Source organism: Terrapene carolina, unplaced genomic scaffold, assembly GCF_002925995.2.
Source record: "Terrapene carolina triunguis isolate 2854851 unplaced genomic scaffold, T_m_triunguis-2.0 Scaffold67, whole genome shotgun sequence".
In the NCBI taxonomy this organism is placed as follows: Eukaryota; Metazoa; Chordata; order Testudines; family Emydidae; genus Terrapene; species Terrapene triunguis.
Window position 1 is genome coordinate 25,885,645 of NW_020664418.1, and position 24,097 is coordinate 25,909,741.

The 24,097-nt window shown below is 43.3% G+C and overlaps 1 protein-coding gene across 1 annotated transcript in view; it reads right to left on the reverse strand.

The window, feature by feature from the left end:
* Window positions 1-17,088, reverse strand: part of AQP9 (aquaporin 9) — a 41,231-nt gene extending 24,143 nt beyond the window's left edge. The window contains exon 1 of the mRNA XM_024204910.3: window positions 16,774-17,088. Coding sequence (XP_024060678.1) covers window positions 16,774-16,875 — 102 coding nt within the window. The 5' untranslated portion in view covers window positions 16,876-17,088. The remainder of the gene's footprint in view (window positions 1-16,773) is intronic.
* Between the last annotated feature and the right edge of the window lie 7,009 nt (window positions 17,089-24,097).

Genomic DNA, 24,097 nt, shown 5'->3' on the forward strand with positions numbered 1-24,097 from the left:
TTTCTCTTTTTGCTTCATTAAAAGGCAGCAAACCTAGCTCTTGTCTCCTAGCTCTACTTATGTTGGGTATACAAAGAATTTTATATGGTCTCTCCCATGAAAATGCTTTTGAGCTCTGTTGGTGAAATTCAGCCCAGCACAGAGCCTGCATTAGAGCCTGCGGGCTGTGTGTCGCTGGAAAGGAACACACCTTCGGGTGCACCAGCCTCACAACATTCAACTTGATTTATTGTGTGAAACATGTTCAAGTTTATATATTTATGTTGACTTTTCTTTCAGACTAAATCCTTTTAATGCTGCCCTTTCTGAAGTCCACCTCCCAAAACAAACAAGTCCACTCCAGTGGCTGGATGCTGATTGGGGAAGATCATTCTGTCTGGTAAGATTTCAGTTCCAATAGGTTATTATAAACAATGAGAAAATGATGATAGAAAATTGTGAAATATATCCCAACAGTTTCTTAGCATGTAACTTTGTTTTGAAACTCTGGATTACACAGTTCAACCAGCAGGTAAAAGAGCAATCTTTGGAGATTTTATTGTGAGCTTATATAATGCTGTCTTGAGATCAGACAACACTCTGTCTGAATGCGAATTGCTAGAATATCATGTAAAAATATTTAAAATGCCAGGTGTCCATAAAATGGACAGGACAGTATAGAGGAGAAGAGGTTGGAACAATTGGAAAGATCCAGCGTTACATAAACAAAGGTCAGAAACAAGAATGAAAGACCAGGACTAATTAAGTTGTGGGCCTAGGTTGGTAGGAGACAAGCTGGAGCAAGTTCTGGAGAAAACAGCCAAATAGATCTACCTGTTTTCTGTTGCCCTGTGCAAACAGCCTGTAAAATAAATAGTTATACATGCTCACTAGTGAATGCCTCTTTCCTTTACCACTTATGTCTACCTTTTCAAAAGTGCTCAGCACCCAACTGCTCCTGTTGAGAGCAAAGGGGATTTGCTGTGTACTGAGCGTTTTGAAAATCTGCCCACTTGTGAATATTTTATTTTAGCACTGTTCTTGGATGTGTGGACAAGCGGAAACACTCACATGAGTGCTTCATTATCTCTGCATTCTCCACATGGCACATCATTAAAATGAGCGTTCTCCATCAGTTCACACGGGGGCGGGGGGGAGGGGGAGAGGCATTCTCACTACGTTAATGAATTTACATTTTATGCTGGTTCTCATCAAGGTCCCAGTTCAGCAAAGCACTTAGACTGATTAAGTCCATCCCAAGTAAGCAAAGCACTAAAGCTTATGCTTAGTTTTAGGCAAATGCTCAAGTCCCACATTAAACCAATAGGGAAGATTGTGAATGTCACAAAAGGCAGTTAGGCACCCAACTCTCACCACAAGTCAGTTTGTGCCTTTGAAAATCTCCTTTAAGCACATTTCTAAATGTAAGCACACACTTAAGTGCTTTGCTGACTAGGGATCCACAGCTGAACTGGGGCCTGGGGCCAACAGCCTGAACACTTCCATTTCCATGTCCATCTGTATCTAGAGGCTAAGGCTCATTGGATAGTAGCATGTGCCTCAGGAGCCAGAGTGCAGTCTGACTCACTCCTTGTTAGGGTGTGAGTGGGATCATCTTGAGCAATGTTAATTACCTTGGTGATTCACGTTCATGTGCATATTCGTTTTCTACCTGTCCATGTGTATGGGATTCTAATTTTTCTTGCTCCTCATGAACGATCACTTTCTTATCTTTACTTAAAAGTGATTCCAAGTTAGCCAGTGCTAATCACCTCTCTTAATCACTGTTGTAATGTTATTGGGAACCACCAGATGGCTGCATTGCAGATGGTCTTGCTAACTCTGTTTATCTGAATGTATATACATTTGTTCTTGGAGAAGTGTGTATTGTGAGAGTGAAGCAAATTCTTTGCACAACCTAAGCAGAACAGCAGTAAAAGCCTATTTTGCCTTAGGCCTACTCTAAACTACAAAAGGTTTGTTGGTATAGCTATCAGGCAAACCCTCCTAGTACAGATGCAGTTTATACCCAGGAGCGCCGCCAGCTTTTCTGCCGCCCTAGGCAGCGGACGGTCCCGCCCCGAAATGCCGCCCCCCACAGAGGCGGCGGAAGGTCCCGCCCCCCAAATTGTAGCGCCCTAGGTGACCGCCTAGGTCGCCTAATGGGTTGCGCTGGCCCTGTTTATACCAGCAAAAAAAGTTCTTCTTCCAGCATAGCTTATACAGGTTCCCCAAGTGAAATCACATTTATGCTGGTATAACTGCATCTACACTAGGGCTTTTGCTATTTTAGAAATGTTGTTGCCAAAAAAAATCACACCCTAACATTACTATATCTGCAAAAAGCCTTTGGCCTGGCCTGTCTGACCCGACTGCATCATCTACCCAGGTGCGGCTGTTGCTTACAGGTTATATGCTCACTCACAAGCAAGCAAAGCATTATGTGGTGCCAAAGCATTGCGGTTGTCAGGATATTTTATAGATAGGGTTGTTGTGTTAGAAAGCAGTAGTATAGGCTATAGCATTGTATCTTGTGAAGCAGACCCACAAATTCCATGCTTCAGTCTGCTTTATGCTATACTAAGAGTGGAACACTTCTGTAATGTATATTCTATCTTGTGTTTTAAGGATGATATACTTAATGATTAGACACTCACAACAAAACCTAAAACAAAATGCATTTTTAATTGTTTTCAAATCTGACTAGTTTTATTATCTTTAGCTACAGCCTGGGTCGTTCAGGCTCATATGCCTGGATTGAAGCAGCTCGAGACTTAGACCACAAGACTGGTGTATTGGAATAGTTGATAGGACCAGAGCTGGTAGAGGATGAGTAAAGCATTGTGCTCTGCAGCTACTTCATTCTTCAGACTTTGTAATGGGGATATCTGAGAAATTGCACCAGGCAAGACCTAGTGAATGACACAGCTTAGAAGTGTAACAAAAAGATCCCAGTATTGCTGTGGTACCTATGTACCTTTCTGCAGGTACAGTTTGTGCTCAGTCAGTTGGTATCCCTCAAGTGAACGGCTCGGCACAAGTTTTGCAGGCTCAAAAAAGAGACCACCTTCTTGAAAATGTGATCCAGTCAGTGTGCGAGAGAGACAACTGGGGTGGGAAGATGAGGGGAGGCAGGGAGTGCTAAATGCTGTCTTTTCTAAATATGTAGTGATGCCCTGGGCCAAGTTTTCAGCTCTAGCCCCTCTGTTTTTGTGCTTGCACCCACAGAAGCAGGCACACAAACTAAAATTTGCACAGGTAGCTAAGGCACTCAATGCCTTGCCCAGTGTGTATGTGTAATGCTTGCCCATGTGCAGTGAATGAGTACTGTCTATCGTGGGCACAGTCAATTATATGCATACCAGGAGCTAAGCTTGCAAGTACTGCAAATACCACCTCATAATATAATTACATAAGCAGCAATTTAATATCTTGGTAATCTCCACTAGTCTGAGCTGAAACTGGACTGGATCATCACATTGTAACTCAATATTTTAAGTTTCCAGGCCAAGTTCAGCCTTCAGTTACACCCATGCAATCTCACTGTTTGAAACAACTGAAATCAGTGGGGGTTGCGTGCGTGTAGTCGAGGGCAGATACCTTTATCTTATCTTGTGTTGCCAAGTTCTCATCTACTCAGCAGTTGTCTGCAGCCTCTTCTGCTTAAATTTGCCCCTGTAGCTTCAGGGCTGACTCTTTTTGTCCCAAAACAAATAAGATTACTGTCGTCAATAACATGTAGTTTGGCTGGGTGTGGGATGGCTGTCTGCACATTCTCTGCTTGCTTTTCAGACATTGAAGCTTTTCCTTTGTCTTGGGTAATATGACAAACATCAGGGGAAGGAGAACAATTGGGCTCCTTTGAGCATAATATCCTTGTTGCTCCCTGGCAGCTTGTAGAACTTTCCCAGACATTGGGGAGACTGAGAGCATACTGACTCCATCTGTGTGATAGTCAGGATTTCTGCAAAGATGTAGCTAATAATAGCATTTTTGGTATTAAAAAGGGTTTTCTGAAAGGTCTAAGTCCAGAACTATAGAGAATATATTTTCTATAGAGGCTATAGTGTCTGAGTCCTTTTAAAGTGCAATTCATAAGTATATATAAGAATGGTATCTCTTCACTCAACAGAGTTGCTTCTTGTGTATTCAGAGTCCTGTCTACTTCCTGTAGTGCCAAAACTAAGTTTATTGCTTTATACCGCTGTTAGCTACAAAGAGACAACACAGTTTAGACAATGAGCTGCATTCTTTTGCATCTTGCGCATCATCATCAGAACTATGCACTAGGCTCCAGTCAGTTACACTTGTGCAAGCCTACAATGGAGTGGCACAGGTGTCGCTGAGGGCAGAATATGATCTCCAGGATCTTTACAACTGCTGATATTGTACAAAAAGGAAAGAACTCAGCACAAACTCAGGCTGATCCCAGAGGTGGCAGTTACAAAACCCAACTTGTCCATGAAGCACTCTTAATCTGGAAGTCATTGAAAAATAATAGTGTCTGTTTTAGTCACTTTTCCGAGGACAGCCACACTTTGATACACACGTTTGCTTGCTCCAAGGATCACTCTAATGCAGTAGAACTTTCAGTGCAGATTTCTTTATGAAGGGAGGACAGCTTCTTTGCCCCTTTCCGACACCAGACCCACCTTCCTACCTTTCTCTGCAACCCCCCGGTAGACATTTTCTGTTGGCAGGCAAAATGCCTTCTCCCTCTTTCTTAGGCAAGGTGGACCTCTTTAATATTTGTCTGGATTATTCTACAGCTGCATCTGGTTCTTTGAGGCTGAGATGCCCCAGAATGCAATGCAGTACAATAGGCTAAAAGTCCTATTATCCCATGAGAGAGAGTCCTTACTGTATCCTAGCTTCATCCATTCTGAGTCTGTGGAAGCAGAAAGATTGTCATGGGAACCTATTGGGAGCTTGGAGGACCATCTCGAAGGGAAAGCTGTCTGACATGACATCCTTAAGGCAATAGCCATATTTCCCCCTGGCTGTTTAGGATTTTGCAGGATATAGGATTCCAGAAAGTCCATCAGGTGGGCAGCTGAAATGGCTGCAAACTGCCCTCTGCTGGGTTGTGGTGGGGAACATGTCTAACCAGTTGTAAGGGACAAGGGTATAGGCGGTCACAGCTGAGGTTTGCCCACCAGGGATGGGAGTTGCCTGGCAGGAGTTGGAGCAATCGCAAGGCCAGGTCCCGTAAACAAGAGTCAGGGTCAGAGTCAAGCTAGGGTCAGAGACTGGAGATCAGAGATAGTACCAGGTTAGAATCAAGAGGCAGAAATCAGGGTTGAAGTCAGGCTGGAGTCAGAGACGGAGATCAGGAGATGAGGCGAAGTCTGGTGTTCCAGCAGGCCAAAATCTGTGTGGCTGCCCCGACAACTTCCTGGGGCTAAGTAGGAGTACTTGGCCAATCAGAGGGCCACAAGGTACAGTCATTCTGGGTCCCTTGGGCAGTGCTTTTTGCGGCACCTACTCTGCACAGTGCTCCCTAGCTGTGCCTTTGCATGGCCTCCCAGTGCCACTGTGGGAATATCAGCTGCCCGGGGCTCTGCAGACCTGAGTTCTAGTCCCTGGGTCCTAACACCAGCGCAGCCCATAAAGTGGTGTCCCTGGCCTGGGATTGGGTATAGCTAGGTTCTCAGGCGATGTGCTAATTTGCGCGTGCCTTTGACAACCTCTGCCAGCTGGGTTCTGGTGGAATGCTCCAGGGAAACTGAGGGTATGTCTAGGCTAGAAATGCGACTGCAGTAGCGCTATAGTGTTAGGCGCTTATTACAGTGATGGAAGGGGTTTTTCTGTCACTGTAGTAAATCCACCTCTCCTAGACGCAGTAGCCAGGTCGATGGAAGAATTCTTCCACTCCCTTAGCCATGTCTATACTGGGGCTTAGGTCAGCCTAACTATGTCTCTCAGGAGAGTGAATTTTTCATACCCCTGAGCGACTTAGCTAGGTCAACCTAACTTTCCAATGTTGAGCAGTCCTGAAGCTGTCCCTGACCTGTGGACGCCTCAAGGAAGAGGGCCAGTGAGAACACCAACAGCCCTTCCCACAGGTTAATTCTGCTACCCTCTTCCATGGGGCATAATAGGCCTTGCTAGTGCTGCAGGGTGTGATCTGCACCTTCTTGTCTCAAGGGCTGAATCTATTCCAAAGCTTAATTTTCTAAAATGAATGCAGACAAAGGAACAGTGGACGTTTCCGATCTGCTCAAACAGTTGACACATGGAAATCTAGTCAATTAAAGAAAACTCAAAAGAACATAGCTGTAATGCAAATCAAACAACTAATTTTTTTTAAACCCTAACACTTCCATGCCCCTCCCACACACCCCTAAAAAATACCCCAAACAGGTTTTTTTTATTCTGAAATGGGAGGAGAGTCAGAGACTCCACTAGGGTCTTTTGTATTGCTGTCAAGCATGTATGAAAGTTGCTTTGCTCAGCTACTGCGGTGACAGACAGCAGTATAATCGAAAGAAAGAAAGAAGTTTACAGGTCCTACCTCTGCCTGTTTGTAAAACCACAAAAATTGGCAGGGGGACAATCACATTTTCCTATTTGAAAAAAATATTTTTTTTCCCTGTTGCTATATGAAGGATCTTCACAAGGAGGGGAAACTGGCTAAATACCTGATTCTACGGGGGAAACAGTGAAATTGATCATACGCAAATTGCTGTCAAATGCACAAAGTAAAACTGAAAATGTAAAGAATATTTTTCTGTGATCTTCTTCAGTTACGGGAATCTTAGGTGGTGGTGTTAATAATACTAGCTAAGCTGTTTTCAGACAGAGAGACAATTATCAAGTCGATGGTATCCCTTTGAAAGTTTTTTCCTTTGTCTATTTTATAGTGCTCTTTCATTTACAATCCATTTACTTGCAAAATCAGCTTTGCTTAAATCGTTATTTTCCATTTGATTTCCTGATTAGCTGTTTTTATAATAAACTGTAAGATCTTTGTGAATAGGGACCATCTTTTTGCTCTGTGTTGGTACAGCACCTAGCACAATGGAGCCTAGTCCATAACTGGAGCTCCTCAGCACTATCGCAATTCAAACCATAACAACAACAGAGGCATGTTTTAAAACAGCTAGTATGTAGGGTCAGAGCTCTGGAAGAATTCAGGGCACAGGATTTTTATGAAGCTTTTTTGTTCTTTCTGGAAAGTCTTCAGCAAAAAGTACTCCTCATCTCCATCTTTTCCAATATCTCCAGTGTTTTGGCTGATATCATTTCTAATTTTCATGGTGCAATAAAAATGTAGTCTACTAGTAAAAAAAAAATCATGTAACTACTTTAAAACCACATGGCTCTTTATCATTAGTTATATATTTAGTTTTGTCCTGCTATTGCAATTTAATCAAACTTGGAGCAATAACAGTGCCATATACATTCTTCTGGAGATCTCCTGGGACACAATCAATATCCTTTCAGGCTCAAATGGATTTCCCTCCATTTGTTTTCACTATCCAATAAAATAAGGTTTGGAATTAAAGCTGATCATTTAAGTAATTAAATAGTATGGACATAAACCCTAAAATGATTATCATTTTGAAAATGTTTCTTTTTAATGGCAAAAAACATTACTACTAGGAGACAGTGATAAACGGTACATTTCATAGGCTCTGGCAGAAATGAGTACATTTAAGCTTTAAAACACATGAAGATCTGGTTCAAATTGCTCTATGTAAAATAAAACATATATATGAGAAATATTGAGCTATAGACCCTACTTCATTTTTTAAAGTAGTGTTTTAAATCTTTTATTTTTGTTCTTGCATGTGTTATAGAGGAGGAATAAACTGTTAAATTGCCCGGGGAAACTGGAAAGGTCTGTACTCTCTCATATTTTACTAATTTAATATTGCCCTCTTCAACCCTGGATACTGAAATGCTTTTCTGTCCTAAACTAGCCAAGACAACCAGTTTGAACCAATTTCTTCGGTGAAAATTATTTTCAGGATCTCACTGGGTTTTAGACATCCAGGAGACGGTCAGAAAAGAAAACACTCTGAAGGAGTTCAGGTTGTATCCTACCTTGCAGAGGTGGAGGGTGTCTGCTTCAAATGGGGGTTGGGATGCAGAGAAAAGAGAAGGAGGGAAGAATTACTTTTTAGCTTCTTGAGAAGAACTAGAATATATTAATTTGGTGTTTCCTTGCAAGTCTCATAATTTATTCTTGTACTGAGAGGTGTCTGTCTCTTTTCCTTCCTGCACCAACTTACAAACATAAAAGCTTAAAAGAAGTAAAAGCATGTTTAACCACAGCAATGCTGGCTGGGGAGTTGTATCACCCAGGCAGTAGTGTCTGCAGGTGTTGTGCCTGTATAGGACAGAAGCTGGCCTGATGGCTCCTGGGAGAGTGGTACCTGAAAAGTGCAGTATGTACTTCCTCCAGGTGCTGGCAAATGAATGGGAATGCAGGGCCTTGGTCATGCTCCCACATGTACAGTCACACCCCATGCTGGGTGTACAATGCCGTTGGTCATTGGCCCTCAGCTGGTTGAACTTTGTTTTCATTCAAAAATAGGATAAATTTTGTAAGTTTAATTTTTTTTGAAATGTTAATAGAACAGTGTGACACGGTAGGTGAGTTAATCTCTTATAGGACCAACTTTTGTTGGTGGAAGGGACAAGCTCTTCCTTAGGTCTGAAGAAGGTAACCAGAGTGCCTAAGCTAAACAGAAGGTGGAATAGATTGTTAAGCATAAAGGGTTCACACCTGCTGTAGAAGACCACTTAAAATGAAGTGGGCAATTAAGGGCAGCAGGCAATAGGGTATGTTACAAAATGTTGTAATGAGCCAAGATAAGTGCACTTGTTAAATCTATGGTTTTTAGCATCCAGCAGAGTTATGAATTTAAGTTCTCTGGCTCTTCTTTTGAGGGTGTTGTGCAGTCACAGTTTCAAGACAACTGCACCTATTTTCTCCCTATGTCGTCCACCCAGGGGCACCCATTTAATTGTTTCCAGCTTCTTGCTGTCACTTCTTCTGGGTAGAGATTTGTGCCTCACTCCCTTCTGAGTGGGGTTTTTAAGGCAGTTCCCTGATTTACAGTGTGATACCCCCAACAAGTCAATCTGCTTAAACAGGCCAGTGGCTGTGCTTTGCTTTCTCTCCAAAGGCTATGACCAGTGTATTGCCTGCAGGTGTAAGTTACCACACTGCTGCTTCTAAGCAAGCACATTTTTTGTTAAGGTAAAAGCATTAGAGAGAGAACATATCAAAACAATAGAAGTTCCTATGTGCATGCTAAAAGGCTTACCAGAGGTCATTGCCTTCTCCAACCAAGGGGTCTGGTAGGTTTTAGTCCTTCACAACCCACAACTGGGTTTTCCCTATGGTTACATCTTAGATCCAGAACCAGAACAAAAACTGGACAGATCAGCCTATTTCTTTATAGTGCTCAGGCCTTTGAGCTTGGCCTGCTGTAACAGGTAATCAGCAGACAATGATACTCTCCTGGAGCTGGGGAATTTGCATTAACCTTTCCCAGGGGACTCCCCAGAAAATCCACTTATTGTTCCAGAAGTCCACACTTGTCTGGCATATTTTCAATATAGTCTTTTTAGAACTGCCAGGTCTGGTATCTGCCACTCCTCCCTAGAGAGGTTCCATACAACCCCAGCCCACAATAATACATAAATTAAGCATAAAAGGTTTTTCAAGAATATTGCAGGAAATTGCCATATCAGTCATAAACCATTTTAGGGATGGCTTAGAAATTAATTCTGCCATTATACAAGGGAATGAACTAGAAGTCTCACAATAATTCCTTCTAACCTAAACGATTCTATGATTTTAACAATCAGAGCGTACTGAAGGCAAAAGAGTGTAAACTCACTTTATAGTGAAAAGTTAATTTCTTGTCTCTCATTATATGTTCCAGGTTCTTGTAACAGTTTGGAAATTTTATTAGTTTAACTTCATTTTATTTATTTTTATTTTCTTACTTAATGGGCCAAATTTCCAAAAGAGCAGCGTCCAAATTTGCGCCTGCAAAATTTGCACCCACATTTTGCACCTACAGTTGAATTGTGGATGTAGTTTTGATTATTTTGCAGTCAGGCTGGGAGAGGCTAATGTACTCAGCAATGTGCATGCAGTTCAGTGCCAATTTTGCTGGCAAAAGTTATATCTGCACAAAGGACTCTGGGCCTCTGTCCTTTGAAAATGTATCCCAGTTTACTTATTGGTACCTCTGTGTTAATCAACAGAAGCCAATGAGATGGGGCTGCTGGTATTGCAAAGATGAACTGAATTCTCTTTTAAAACCTTTGCACAGTACAGAATGCTTGCAGCACCTGAAATTAAAATGTCATATACTGGAAAGCCTGACTACCACAATTTTGCACTTTGGGTAACAGGAAACACAAAGGATTTCCTGTAACTTTTTAAAAAATTATTTGCTGTGAAAAACATTTTAGGTTTGAAAAACATTAGCTAGCCTTACTTCCAGTTCTTCCACTCCACTGCTAACCATTCAGCTCAGTTAGAAAGAAAAACTACAGTGAGATATGAACTGCTGTTTGGAGCAAAAACCTAATTTTGATAAAAGTACAATTAGGGCCAGAAAAGTGACTATGCAAAAATATCCCCCTCACTCAACACAATCTGGTGCCTGTGTGTTGGGCTGACTGTCCTCTTTAGTGACAAAAGTAAGCAATGTTTTTATTACGTTTGACTTCTGTTTGCAAGCAGGTTCAATACATTTGAGAGAGAGAGAGAGAGAGGGATTATTATTTGGCTTGCAGGTCATCAGTAGAATTGCCAACAAAATTCTAGCTTCAGAATCTATGTTACTGGTAAGTTTGCAGGAGCCAGAAAACTTTCTGACCCCAGGTTGAATTTGTGGCATTGGCAGATAGGAAAAAACACAGACATTTTTACTTGTAAAATGCTCTGGAAGTTCAGGACCAAACTGTGTCAAGTTCAAATCATGAGTGATGATTATTGTGTTATTTGTACTACAGTATTGCCAGAGGCCCTACTACATAGAACTCTGTAACGTTGTAGAGCCACTTTTCAGAGTATTACCATACCCGAGCCCAACAATGCATAGAACGTTGTTATAAAGGGTGTTGCCATAGTAAATGATGTATCAAAATTTCAATTATAAATGCATTTTAATCTTTCATTTATAACCGCTTTTTTCTCACTCATGACTAACCCATCCTACTTCAAATCCCTTCTAACTAACCATTCACGTGATGCTTTCTGGAAATTGTCAATTGATAACAGCTAGTAGCTAGGTGGCTATTAGAGGCCACTGATATCTATTTAATTTATATTTTATAATACACAAAAATGACTGAACCCTATCATTCTATAAATAGATAGTCTAACCTCTCTTCAAACTTTGGATTTTTGATCATGACAAAACTTAAATCATCTTTGTTTTTAAAAATATAAAATTTGTAAGTACTTATTCCATAATGTAGGCTAAACACATCTTTCATTTAATAAACAGAAGTAAATAATCAAGATTTAAACTGGCTATTATCCAGTAAACACCACTTTATAAGGACTTCAAATATGGCTTCGCTACTGTGGATCTGCAATACAGTGCCATTCTTAATGTGCACTGGAGTTCATATGGAGTATGGAAGAAGAAAAATGAAGTCAGCTAAATTGTAATGGATTTATTGACTTGATTGTGACTTGACCAGCAGTCAATGATTGATTTGTAGCTTTTTTAGGCAGGAATAAACCAAGATGTGGTATTTTGGTGCAAACCCAAAGAGGAGTTTATTTACAATAGGAACCAGAAAAAAAAGTGGTGAATACAATAATGAAGTGCTTGCAGTTTGAAAACAAGACAAAAGATATTGATGACCACAAGATAAATAGGCATTCAGTCATTAGTCAAACAACTGCTGCTACCTTCCCTCAGCCTGTGCCAGCGTCTTCAACACAGCTAGCATATCGGATCTCCACAGCCAGCAGTCTTTATGCACACAACAAACACCCATCCGTTTCAATGGGAGTTACACAGGAGGCTTTGCAACTTCAACCGCAGACTAAAGCTGTGCAGAAGGACAGCAGCCATCCTAAGTCCTCAGCTCTTCCCCCTTCGAGGTCAAGTTTAAGGGTTTACCTGCACTGCATTTGGGGTGTGTGATTGCAGCATTTTGCAACATACATACCCAAGCTAACTTTAATCTAGCTAGCGCGGGTACCAACAGTACTGAAGCCACTGTAGCATGGACTTCAGCGCAGACCAGTTGCTTGAGTAATTACCTAAGGTTCTGGACAGGCTTGAATGGCCTGTGTTGAAGTCTGTCCAGCTGCAGCTTCATTGATCAGGTACCCACACTAGCAAGGTTAAAGCTAGCTTGGGTATGTATGTTGCAATCACACACCCCAGTTACAGTGTAGATGTACCATGAAACATATACAACATCATCTCCAACTATAATGTACAGTGAAATGTTCTCCACAATCAATAGGAGGACACAGGCAAACAACACACAATCTATATGTAGAGGGAGCCTGCACAACTGCCACCCACTTGCCCTGATATTGCAAGTGGAAGCTTGTGCTCTACTTTAGCAAGTAAACAGGCCCTGCCCCTACCTGCCTGTTGGACTCCAGAGTTATTTGCTCCATAGCCAGTTTTCTGGGAAATTGCTCTCAACAAGAACATTCTCTCGAGAGTGAAAATAAAACAGAAAATACACTAAGTTCATGGAACAAGCGAGGGAAGTCGCTCTTTTGGAGCATTTCACTGCTCCAGTTCAGATGAGCTACACTGGTGTAAACTGGAGTAAGTCTGACTTTACACTGGAGCAGCACATCACCACCACCTTGGTTCCTGTGTAGCTGCATTGGTGTAAGACACCCTTGCACAGACATGACTTTAGAAAAGGGTAAGAAAACAGAAGGGAAAAAATATATGTAGAAAGAAGGTTTAAACCAGAGAGAGGCAGACTAGGCCTATGTAGACCCCTAATGAGAGATCCACTGGAATGAGAGATCAGCTGGAAATCATGTAACCCACCGCTCTGCTCCATTGCTTCTCTGCTCTGTTGTGCCACTGTCCCTGTGCCATCTCTCCCACTAGCCCCATGGAACTCTGGGAGGAAATTTGCCACAGGCCCCACAGCGCGAGGGCTGCAGGCAGCTGCAGGAGCCCTGTCAATGTGGCTCCAGTGGAGTCTCACTGCCAGGAAGCTGTCTGTGTGTGGGAGGTTGGCGTGGGGCAGGGGTTGGGTGCATGCATGTGTGTGGGAGACCCAGATGCAACACGGAAACCCATGGAAAGTCCCAGAGATTTGGGGGCAGAACCCACAGCCTGTTTTGGAGGGGTGCAAAGCCCACCATAATGAGAACGGGGCCAAATGTCAGCCAGAACTGGAATGATCTGGTCCATACTATAGTTTCCATATCCTGGGTGTGCAAAAGTCACATGACACTGCACCTGCTGTGAAGAAAACAGGTGTCTCTATTTTTATATATGTGCTGCAAACACTGCAGACATACCATAACTGGGTGGGCTAAAGATAGACTTTCATCTTTAAAAATGTATTTAAACTACACAATGAGACTTTAGATGTTACATGTAATGCCACCAACACAAGTGTAAAAACGGGGAAATGAACAGTTCAGACATCAGCAAACCATTTGCAAGCAGAAATCTTCGGCATAATGCACGCTCCTCGTAGCACACATTTGCCTGTGCTGCTAATATAGAAACAGCACTAGTCCAAGTTTGTTTCTTAGAAATTACACACGAGGCCTGACATTCCTACCTTGATTAAGTGTAACGTTTTCACTGCCTATGTATGGTGGAACTACTCTAATCCTGGTCCTAGAGCATAACTAGAGCAGCTATGCTGTGTGCTGGGGAACACTTTGGAAACTGGTGGTGAAAGCAGAGGGGTCTAAAACTGGAGTAGGCTACACAGCGGCATCTATGACCCATTTTATATAGTGGGCCATGGCCATTGACCTATAGGCCATCAAATCCACCTATCCCAGTGGCTTCCTATGGATTTGTGGTGTGCCGTGAACCCCTATGAAGCTAGGCTCTGGCACAGGGTGTGTGAGTAGCTAGCTCTGTGTGGCATCCTCAAGGCCTGTCCTCAATGGATCCACATCAGTTCTACTGTAGGCGGAACCCTCCGCGACCCTGGTGGAAGGGCAGGTTTTGCCCCATAACCAATTGCTACTTTACCAATATCCTGAAATAAATCCTATAAGGCTTTCACACTTAATTTTTCAGAGTTTGGAAAATAATATTCCTGGTTTGAGTGAACTTTTCAAACATGGTAACATAAGAACGCATAGCGGTCTAGGATCAATGATGTTAGCCTCCCAGAAGAACTGGAGCCAAAATTGGATTGCTCTGTGTGTGTGTGTTGGTGGCGGGAGGGGGGGCTACATCTTCTTAGGGTCAGTGGGGTTGGAATCCTGAAGTTAGTAATAACATATGCAGTCTTCCACTTCTAGGAGAAATAAGTGACTGGCCAAATTATTATTTTTTTATTTTTATTATTCCATTAAACCCCAATTTGGTAGTGACTGAAAAGACATTGCGATATGTGGCCTTTGGGAAATCAATAGGCGATCTGAGCCCATTTCTAGGTGGCTATAGTATCCACATCCTACAAGCAACCCTCACAACTGGCATTAGTTGTGCCGCCAGAGAGGCTCTGGATTGAATAGACCAACTGAACTGTCTGACTCTCACTCTAGAATAGGATTAAGGCATGTCAGTGGAACAGTGTGGGGAAGCTCATACTTCTGCAGTCCACCCTGATGCTGATCTGCTCTTCGTGGATTTCTGTCTCCAGAGTTGTCAATCATGCCCCTTTCACCAGCTCAAAATTAAATCGGTTTTAATATTTTTTTTTAAAAGAAGTGAATCATGAGGTGAGAGATGCTATTGGTAGTGGGATCCCATTAAATAGTGAGGCAAGTAACTGCAGAAAAGGGAGCGCCTTGTTACAATAACCCTGTACTGTAGTTTACTTCAGAAAATCCTGTGCAGTCAAAACATCAGCCTAGTTTCTTAGCAGCTTGCTGATTGCTCAATTATCCAATTGTCTATTTGTAAGTCTTTTCAGCATTATTCAAGGCTGAAACAACTTTAAACTAAAAAAAGAGAAAGTAGGTTGTGAAATTTGGTTGCCAACCCCTGGATTATGTATTTTGTTTTCCCCATTATACTATAAAACAGACTGTACGGTTGCATTTCCTTCCACTCTTGCATAGCAGAACATTAAATAATAGCATCTGCACTATAATATATTTTCTTCACTTACATAATTTGATTAATGGTGTGGGGGAGGAGGATCGTGTGGTTAAGACATAGGACTGGATGTCAAGTGATCTGGGTTATATTCACAGGTCTGCCACAGACTTCCTGGGTGCCTCCTATAACCTCTGTAATCACGCTTCCTAATATGTAAAATATTTTCCTTCCTTACGGGGTTATTGTGAAACTTAATTGATTATTGTTGGTAAAATGCTTTGAGAATCTTGCATCTAACTGAGTCCTGTGCTATAACACTGTGCAGATGTTTTAGAAAATTGCAAAGTAGGATTGTTACGGTCATGCCGGTGCTAAGAGTTGGTTGACGTATGATAACGAATGTCATTTTCAACACTTACATAACTATGGGAAGTCTTCTAGAAGATGACATGCTTTAAATCTAACTGACATGATTACAGACAAAAAAAATACACCTTTCCATGCTAGTATTATGCCTGTATTTAGTTTGGGGTCTTGGTAGGTATTTTTATTTTTGTTTTGTTTTGTTTGTTTTCTGATGCAGTTTCACCTTGATAAAATACTTAGCAAAATCACAAGACAGTTGCATTCCATCTACAAGGAAGGATAGGGGGATTAGCACTAGTATTCTAATCCCAGATAATCCTCTTTGGTAAATCGGTGACCTGCTCTGTGCCTCGGTTTCCCCATCTATAAAAAAGAATAATACCAAACTCACTAAGGATTAGTCAGTGTCTGGAAAGCACAATGTAATCATTATTTTATGTGCTATTAGAATATTACTAACATGTCAGTGTGTCTTTGTAAATCAAATCTACATTGTGTATCTAATTTCTAATATGCAAAGATCCCAGGAAACTTTTTGAACAAGAAGTAAAGAGGAAAACATTTTGCTGCTGTGAATAAATAATGGAGGGGTCTAATATTTACCTGAAATGGAAAATAGATGCAGGTTACAGCAAATGTAACAGTGTAAAAGCCACAAACAAAATGTGATAAGCTTTCAAATCCCTGAGGATTCGGCAGTGCAACAGCTATTACATTCACTAGGAATCACAGGATTAAATCTGTGTAACACAGTGAAAAGATACCTAGTCTGAGATCTATTATCCCCTATATGCGCAATATGGTTCATTAGTCAATGCAAATAGAACTCATGCATGAGAACTGAGAAATTTATGATTTTTTTAAAAAAATAGAAAAGCAGGATTATTGAAGTGTATTGTTCACATCTGCACATTTTTCAGAAGTTGGTAAGTCACTAAAAACCTAGTCAGTTATCAAATAAAACTTTTAAGAGACAATTGTAAAGTATATTCAACAAATATTGTAGTGTCTATATTTAATAGTCATGCATATTTATTTCAAGTGACTGAAGTAATAACAAACTTACCATTAATAGAAGCAATTCATTTACTGCTGTGCACTATTTGTCAGTCAGTGACCCAATCTACTTGTAGAGTACAAGGAAAAGCAACACATGTCCCCTTACAAATACTATCCATCATTAAATTAGCGGGAAGGAAGGAAAGCAGCTGAAACTTACTATCATTACAAATGTTCCCAGGAATTCCGACAGGGCTTCTTTTATAAAGCTGTTCTTCAAGGCAAATTTCTCCTTGAATGTTCTTTTGCTTTGCCCGTTCATTTTTTGGTTCCTCTTGTTGCTCTGTAATGCCAGTTATGCTCCAATACAGACCCCTCAAATTTGCTTTGTAATCATCCCTGCTTCAGCTGAACTTTGACACTTTTACTTATACATTGAAATATGAGATTTTGACATCTGTGCAGCCAGTGAAATCATCTGACTGTGCAGGCATTGACTGGATCCCCTCAACGTGACCTGATGATTCATCATAAGTTTTCCATCCTGTGTGATATCTGAGTTTGCTGGCTTCTATTTATATTAGCAGAACTAGATAATACTGGAAACCTCACAATCAGAAGCTGATGAACTTTTTTTCTTCTAATTCCACACAGAATGGATTAATCATTGCCTTTCCCCCAAGGTTACCTTTTACCAAGGTAAACTTTTGTGTGTTTATTTCCCCAAAAGATGAGAAGGAGAGAGATTATATAAACTGCCAAATATGGAAGCAAGCCCTTGGTTTTGTTCCCGGATGGGATTAAAGTTACGCAGTTGTTGGCCATTTGATACCTTTCTGCAAAGGAGGCTGTGCCAGTGAGTGAGTGCTTGCCAAAGAAATGTGCTCTAGCCTTTCTTTATTTATTTTTTTAAAAAGGCACATTCTGTACAGTTTAGAGAGATTTCAGTGCCTATTGAAGAATGCTGCTTTAGAAGTGCTGTGATTTTGTACATCCATGGACTGAATAGTAATACACTGCTTGGACTAAATACCTTAACTCTCTAGTGATGAGAGAGCCCTGTTAATGAGAGAGCAATGAGGCAGAATAATGTAAACGCCTCTAATGAAATCTGCTTCAGTCCAGTGGCTTTTACAGTGTGGTATAGTCTGGTGAGGCACTGGAAAAGAGTGTATGCCTCCCAAATGTTTAGCTTAATTGTAGTCCCTATGTTGAAGTAAAACTGACTAGGGGCTTGATCCTGCAAGGTATTCAGGACCTTATTTCCCACTGACTTGAAAGAGAGCTGAAGGTTCTGAGCACACTACAGGATCAGGCCCAGTGTGGAATAATATTTCTACAGTGAAACATTCATCTACTTTTCTTTAAAAAGCTATTAGCATCTTGGTTGTTCCTATCAGATGTGTCACTGACTCAGCTGACACATTGATTGATTGACTTGAACAAGTTGACACATTGTTTCATCCGTTGGCTTTGTTTGTATTAAATACAGGAATACCCAGAGCCTAATCCTTGTAGGTGACTTCATGATGAGTTGGGGATGCATAGGGTCTGGTGCTGTGTCTACACATGGGGTCTTTTGGATCCCTGGCATATGTTTACACTGCATTTAGACACCTGTGGCTGTCCTGTGTCAGCTGACTCAGGCTCACACGGCTTGGCTAAAGGGCTGTTTAACTGTGGTGTAGACTTTTGGGCTCAAGCCCAACCTCTAGGATGTTCTGGGGAGGGTCCCAGAGCTCAGGCTCCAGCCTGAGTCTGAACGTCTAACCTGCAATTAAAGACCCCTTAGCCTGAACCAGCTGACATGGGCCAGCCATGGGTTTTTAATTGCAGTGTAGGCATACCCACAGTTCCCAGTGGCTGCAGTTCCACTGGTGGGTTAGATGCCCCGGTGGTAAAGATGTCTAAGCCTTGTTTATGGTATTCCTGTCTCCAGCCGTGCTGCACCCATGGGGTATTAGGTGTCTGAAATATGCTAGTGTAAATAAGGCTATGTAGAAGGCAGCAGCACCTAGGAGCATCAGGAATATAGAGTCTGACCTAAAGCTGACTAAAATCAGTGGGAATTCCCATTCCCATTAATATCACTGGGTTTTGGATCTGGCCCATCCAGAACAAGGCTTGATTCTGCAGGATCAGGATAAGGGTAAAATTCACTTCTCTCACCCAGGAGTCTTCTACTCCAATTGCTTCAACTGAGTTATTCCAGAGATCACTCTGGTTTGGTGCAACTTTGGGGTGTAATGTGATTATAGCCCAATTTATTACATTTTGGGAGACACCTTTGCACCAAAGCTACCTGTTCAGGATATTAGTTATTACAGCACATAAAAGATACAACTTTATTATGGCTATGAAAGGAAAAGATTTGCATAATTATTTGTGTAAAAAATTGCAGCAGGTTCCTGAGGACATGTTCATTACAGCAAGAATGAGGTGAATATGGTGTTTCTTCCTTGAAAGATGAGACATAAGTGGTGTACTTAAGAAAAGTAATTGATTAAGAAGAATGTCGATAGCAATTCCTTCTCTAACAGAGGCCTAGATTGTGGCAGGTAGCCACAGCCCTGAGTAGGGAGGCAATGAAGAGCTGCATTGTTCCAGAGTTGCACTGCATTTCTGTACCCCTTTTCATTCTCAGAGGGCTGTGTGGTGATCACCTCATTAATCCTCACAACAGGTGTGCAAGGTTTGGTAGCCCCATTTTTGGTAGCTGGAGATACTGTGGGGGGAGAGTTGGCTGAAGTCACAGGGTAGAGTCAGTGGCACATCCAAGATTATGAGTCAAGAGCTCCTCATTCCCAACTCCATGTTCCTTTCTCCAGACCACGCTGGTTTCCCCATAGTGCTTTTGTTCCTTGGCTAGGTGAGCATAACTCTGAGAATCTGCTTTCTCGTGCTAATACCTACACTTAAAAGATCAGAATTTGCTTTCTTCAAATATTCTTTAATATTTGCTTAAAATTTTCAGTTTTCACATATATTCCTCCCATTAAAGTCATTGGCTAGACTCTTTGCAGAAAGCCAGTACAAAAGGGGCACAAACACAGCTGTAGTGAATTCAGTTTATCATTTGAGTGATAATCACAGCAGGTTTGTTGAAGTATTCTCCCAGTTCTAACAAATATCTAGATGGCATTGGGGGGGGGGGGCGGGGAAAGAACACATTAAATGTAAGGAAAAAGAAATGCTATTAAACATTTAAAACCTTAATTAGTAATCCATGCAACCTACCTTTCCTGTTACTGCTCCTTTACTACATAGAGAGCTGGACTGCCCAGTTAAACAGTGGTCAAATGATAACACCATGATTACTGTTTTCTACTAATCTCACTCATTCTCAGGTTTACCATCTTGGCCCTGCTCGCGATGTCATAATGGTAGGAATACTGGCACTGCCAAACAGATGACATGAGCATCCTTCAAGACTGTCAGGGTAGCTTAGAGCTTAAAAAACTGACAACTGGGATGTAACTCCCCAGGTCCATGCAGTAAGCACCACTGCTCTGCACCAGCATCTCTGGACTGTGATTAATCCTGGACTTTGATCATCGCTCATGTGGAAAGGCTGCTATTACTGCAAAGAGGTGGAGAGGGTCGCACATGTGCAGAACAGCGCAAAGAGGCTAATACTCTCTGCCTGTAGTTTATTGATTTTTGCTAATGATGTTTCATCTAGACTTGAGTTTCCAATTTGTGTAACATATACAGTTTAAGTATCATTAAATGAAATTCAGGTGACTGAAAGCAGGGAGGCCAAAGCTTTTTAAAAAAGGGAAAGAATGTCTACAATATTAATGTGATCCATTCTTGAATGTACCTATACTGTAACCTCAGAACTGGGCCCCATAAATTGTCCCATTACATCCGCGAAATCTGCATTAAAGTACTTTGGCCCTATGTCTATATCCAAGCAGAATAGGAATGAGAAAGGGTTATATACAGACTGTATTATTCTACCTTCCTTATATTCCCCCTCATGCTTAGTCCTACAGAAATAAAGAATAATGCTGCTACATATTGCTCCCAGAGCTTAATTCTCAGGGGTAACAATATATACAGCACTGAGTTCTTAACAGTATAGTATTCCGAGTATCGCATAAATCATTATTGATGTAAGTGATAAACGCAACATAGCCAGGGTGAGCAAGTTTATTAACATGCAACACAATGCACCTTTCAGTATTTGTATAATATGGGCCAAATTCTTCCCTACTGTAAATCTGTTGGTTTTAGTTGAGCTACACCAAGGCAAATATGCCCATTAGCTGTATTTCCTGTCTGTATGCAAGTTTATTCACCTAACTTACATTTTCACAGAAAAATTACTACACGGTTTTTGAAAGATTTTTCTCTAGTAAGTGAATCATTGCTACTGCTGGTGCATTCAAAGAAAGCAACTATTTTATGATGAAGAGCTGAACAGATTCAAATACAGCATTACTGATTCTTTGCATACCCAAGGAACACTTTTGCAGACCATCTTTCCCTTTCTGGTCTGCCTCCATCTATCCTTTGCTGTCATCTCTGATGCGTAACTGCTAACGTGAATCAGATATAGGAGTAAAAGATCTCAGTCCATAGAAGAAACATCAGCCCCTTGGAGTGACAAACTTGAAAGATTCCTATGAATTCATGTTACTTCTATTAGTAAACACTGTAAGCATATTCCACATTGGCTATAGCCTTAAGGGCCTGATTCAAAGCCCACTGCAGGCAGTGGGAGTCCTGTAAACTACTTGGGGCAAAGCCAACAGCCCTCTGTTCTGTAAAAGGCTGAACACACCATGAGGTCCCAGGATATAACAAATAATGATAACATTTTAGAAGATACAGAAGTGCAGTGTGACAGGGTGCTGGGCACGAAGTGCTTAATCAGCCCCCTGCCACACCAGCTCCAATCAAGGGGAATGGATTGGGGCTGGCTGAATAGCCCTGCCTGCTTAGCTCTAGCCTGTTGCTGGTGAAGTCTGGCTGTAAAACCCTGTACATAGATAGCTGGTGGTGGGAAAGAACTATAATTAAAATACACAGTGATTGCATGGACCCAAGGTATTCCTGACTGGTTTTGTAAGCGCAGCAGGGGCAGAAGCAAGAGGGGCCCAGCAGCGCCTTGCTACACATGGGGGCTTGTCTGGGATATGGAGCCAGCACGAGTGCGTGGCGGCCCGGAGATGGAAGGGATCCTGCAATGGCGAGCGAACAGGGCCGGCTTTAGGCACTGCGGGGCCCGATTTGAATACCCGGCGGCGGTCCAGGTCTTCAGCGGCACTTCGGTGGCGGGGGGGTCCTTCACTCGCTCCGGGTCTTCTGCGGACCCCCCACCACCGAAATGCTGCGGAAGACCTGGAGCGAGTGAAGGACCCCCCGCTGCTGAAGACCCAGACCACTGCCAGGTGAGTAAAAAAAATTTAAAAGGCGCTCTCCTTTAGGGCGCGGGGCCCGATTCAGGGGAATCAGTGGAATCGGCCTAAAGCCGGCCCTGCTAGCGAAGCAGCAGGAGGAGATGCAAAAGGTGCTGAAAGCCTTCCAGCAATCCCACCAGCTAGAGAGGCAGGTCTTACTCACCTGGCTGCTGGAACAACAGAGAACCCTGCAGGACTTTATAAGGGAGCAGGCTAACATGCAGCAGCAGCTCCTACAGCGACTGGTGAGTCCCATGTGGGGTGATGGCACCTGGGCAACGGGATTGGGCCTGTGTAAATTGGGCCCCGCCGATGACCCGGACGCCTTCCTCTGCACCTTCAAGCGGGTAGCCCTGGGTGCCAGATGGGATAGGGCAGCCTGTGCCCTATTGCTGGTTCCCTATCTGGCTGACAATGCTCAAGCGGCCTATATGGCGCTCAGTAATGACCAGGCCAAAGACTGTGAGGCAGTGAAGGCAGCCGTCCTAGACCGGGTGCGACTAGCGGCATAAAAATACCGCCAGAAATTTCAGTCGGCCAGATGGACAGGGGGTTTGCGGCCCTGGGCATTGACCCAGAAGCTGATGGATTGGGCCACTCGTTGTCTGCAGCCGGATACCCAAATGGTGGGAGAAATTATGGACCGAGTGCTTCTAGAACAGTTTTTACAGGGCCTCCCAGAGAGCGTGCGAGTCTGGGTCAGACGACACCAGCCGAGCACAGTGGAGGCTGCAGTCAAGCTAACTGAGGAGTATGCGGAAGCAGACTTACCCCGGAAGGAGGATCGGCTGTGCAGGGACCTGGAGCCGGGGGAAAAAACCCAGAGAAATGCCCCCCGGGAAGGGCCCAGAGAGGAAGAAAGAGGAGCCCCCAGTCGTCCTGGTCAACTCATGTGCTGGCAGTGCGGATGACCGGGACATAAAAGGGGTGACTGCCAGGAGATGGAATGCGGCCTAGCCGAGTTTTGCAGCTGGACTAACATTGGAGGGTGGGGGAAGGGGCAAGGACTGCCACCATTCCGGGGAGGGTGGGGAGGAAGCCCCCGGAGGGCCCTAATGGACATGGCCTCGGCCTGCTCGCTCATCCATAGGGGGCTGGTAAAGTCACACTGGCTTATCCCTGGGGCGAGGATGAAACTTGAGTGCGTCCACGAGGATAGGAAGCACTGTCCAATGGCCCAGGTGCCCCTGGACGCGTGGGGCAGGTTTTCCTGGAAACGGGTCGGGATAGTGGAGGGGTTACTGTACCCAGTGATATTGAGGACTGACTGGAACCCCTTCCCAAAAGGGAAAGGAGGTGAGGGGAGGAGACGCATGGGAGGAAAAAAGAGAGGGACCCCGAAGAAGGGAGGGGTGCCCCCTATGCTAGTGGACCCCAGTAAAGGGGAGGACCAAAGTCCTCAGGAAAGAACAGAGGAAAACCCTAGACAACAGAGTCCGAATGGGGAAGAAAAGGGAGTAGAGGAGGAGGGGCCAAAGGAGTGCCCCAAAATAGAGCCCCCAGACAAAGAGACCCAGACCCCACTGGACAGGTAGGAGGAACCTTTGGCCCTGGGTGTCTTGGGGGAAGTCGCGGCTGACCCTGATCCCCTGCTGGAGGGAAAGGGGGAGAAGCAGGGGGGCCAAACGTGGGGGTGCAATTGGTGTGGCGACCTGTGGGTGGTGGCAGAGCTGTGGGGCCATCCACCCCCTACACAGTGTACGTTCTGTGGTAGGGGATGAACGAACCTGCAAGAAGGACCCTGGGGAGCACCCAGTGGGAGGCAAGAGACTCCCCTGCAGTAACCCCACTGGCAGAGGAGGAGAGGCCTGGGATGGACCAACCTAGTGGTTATCTAAGGGGGGAGGTGTCTGACAGGGTGCTGGGCATGAAGAGCTTAATTAGCCTCCTGCCATGCCGGAATGGATTGGGGCTGGTTGAATAGCCCTGCCTGCTTGGCAACTAGAAACAGCTGCCAGCCTAATTAGCCGGGGGCTATAAAGGCTTGTGCGGGGGAGAAAAGCCAGAGGCTGAGAGGGGCTGGTGAAGTCTGGCTGTAAAACCCTGCACATAGATAGTAAGCTGGTGGTGGGAAAGAACTATAAATAAAATACATGAGTGATTGCATCAACCTAAGGCGCCCCTGATTGGTTTTGT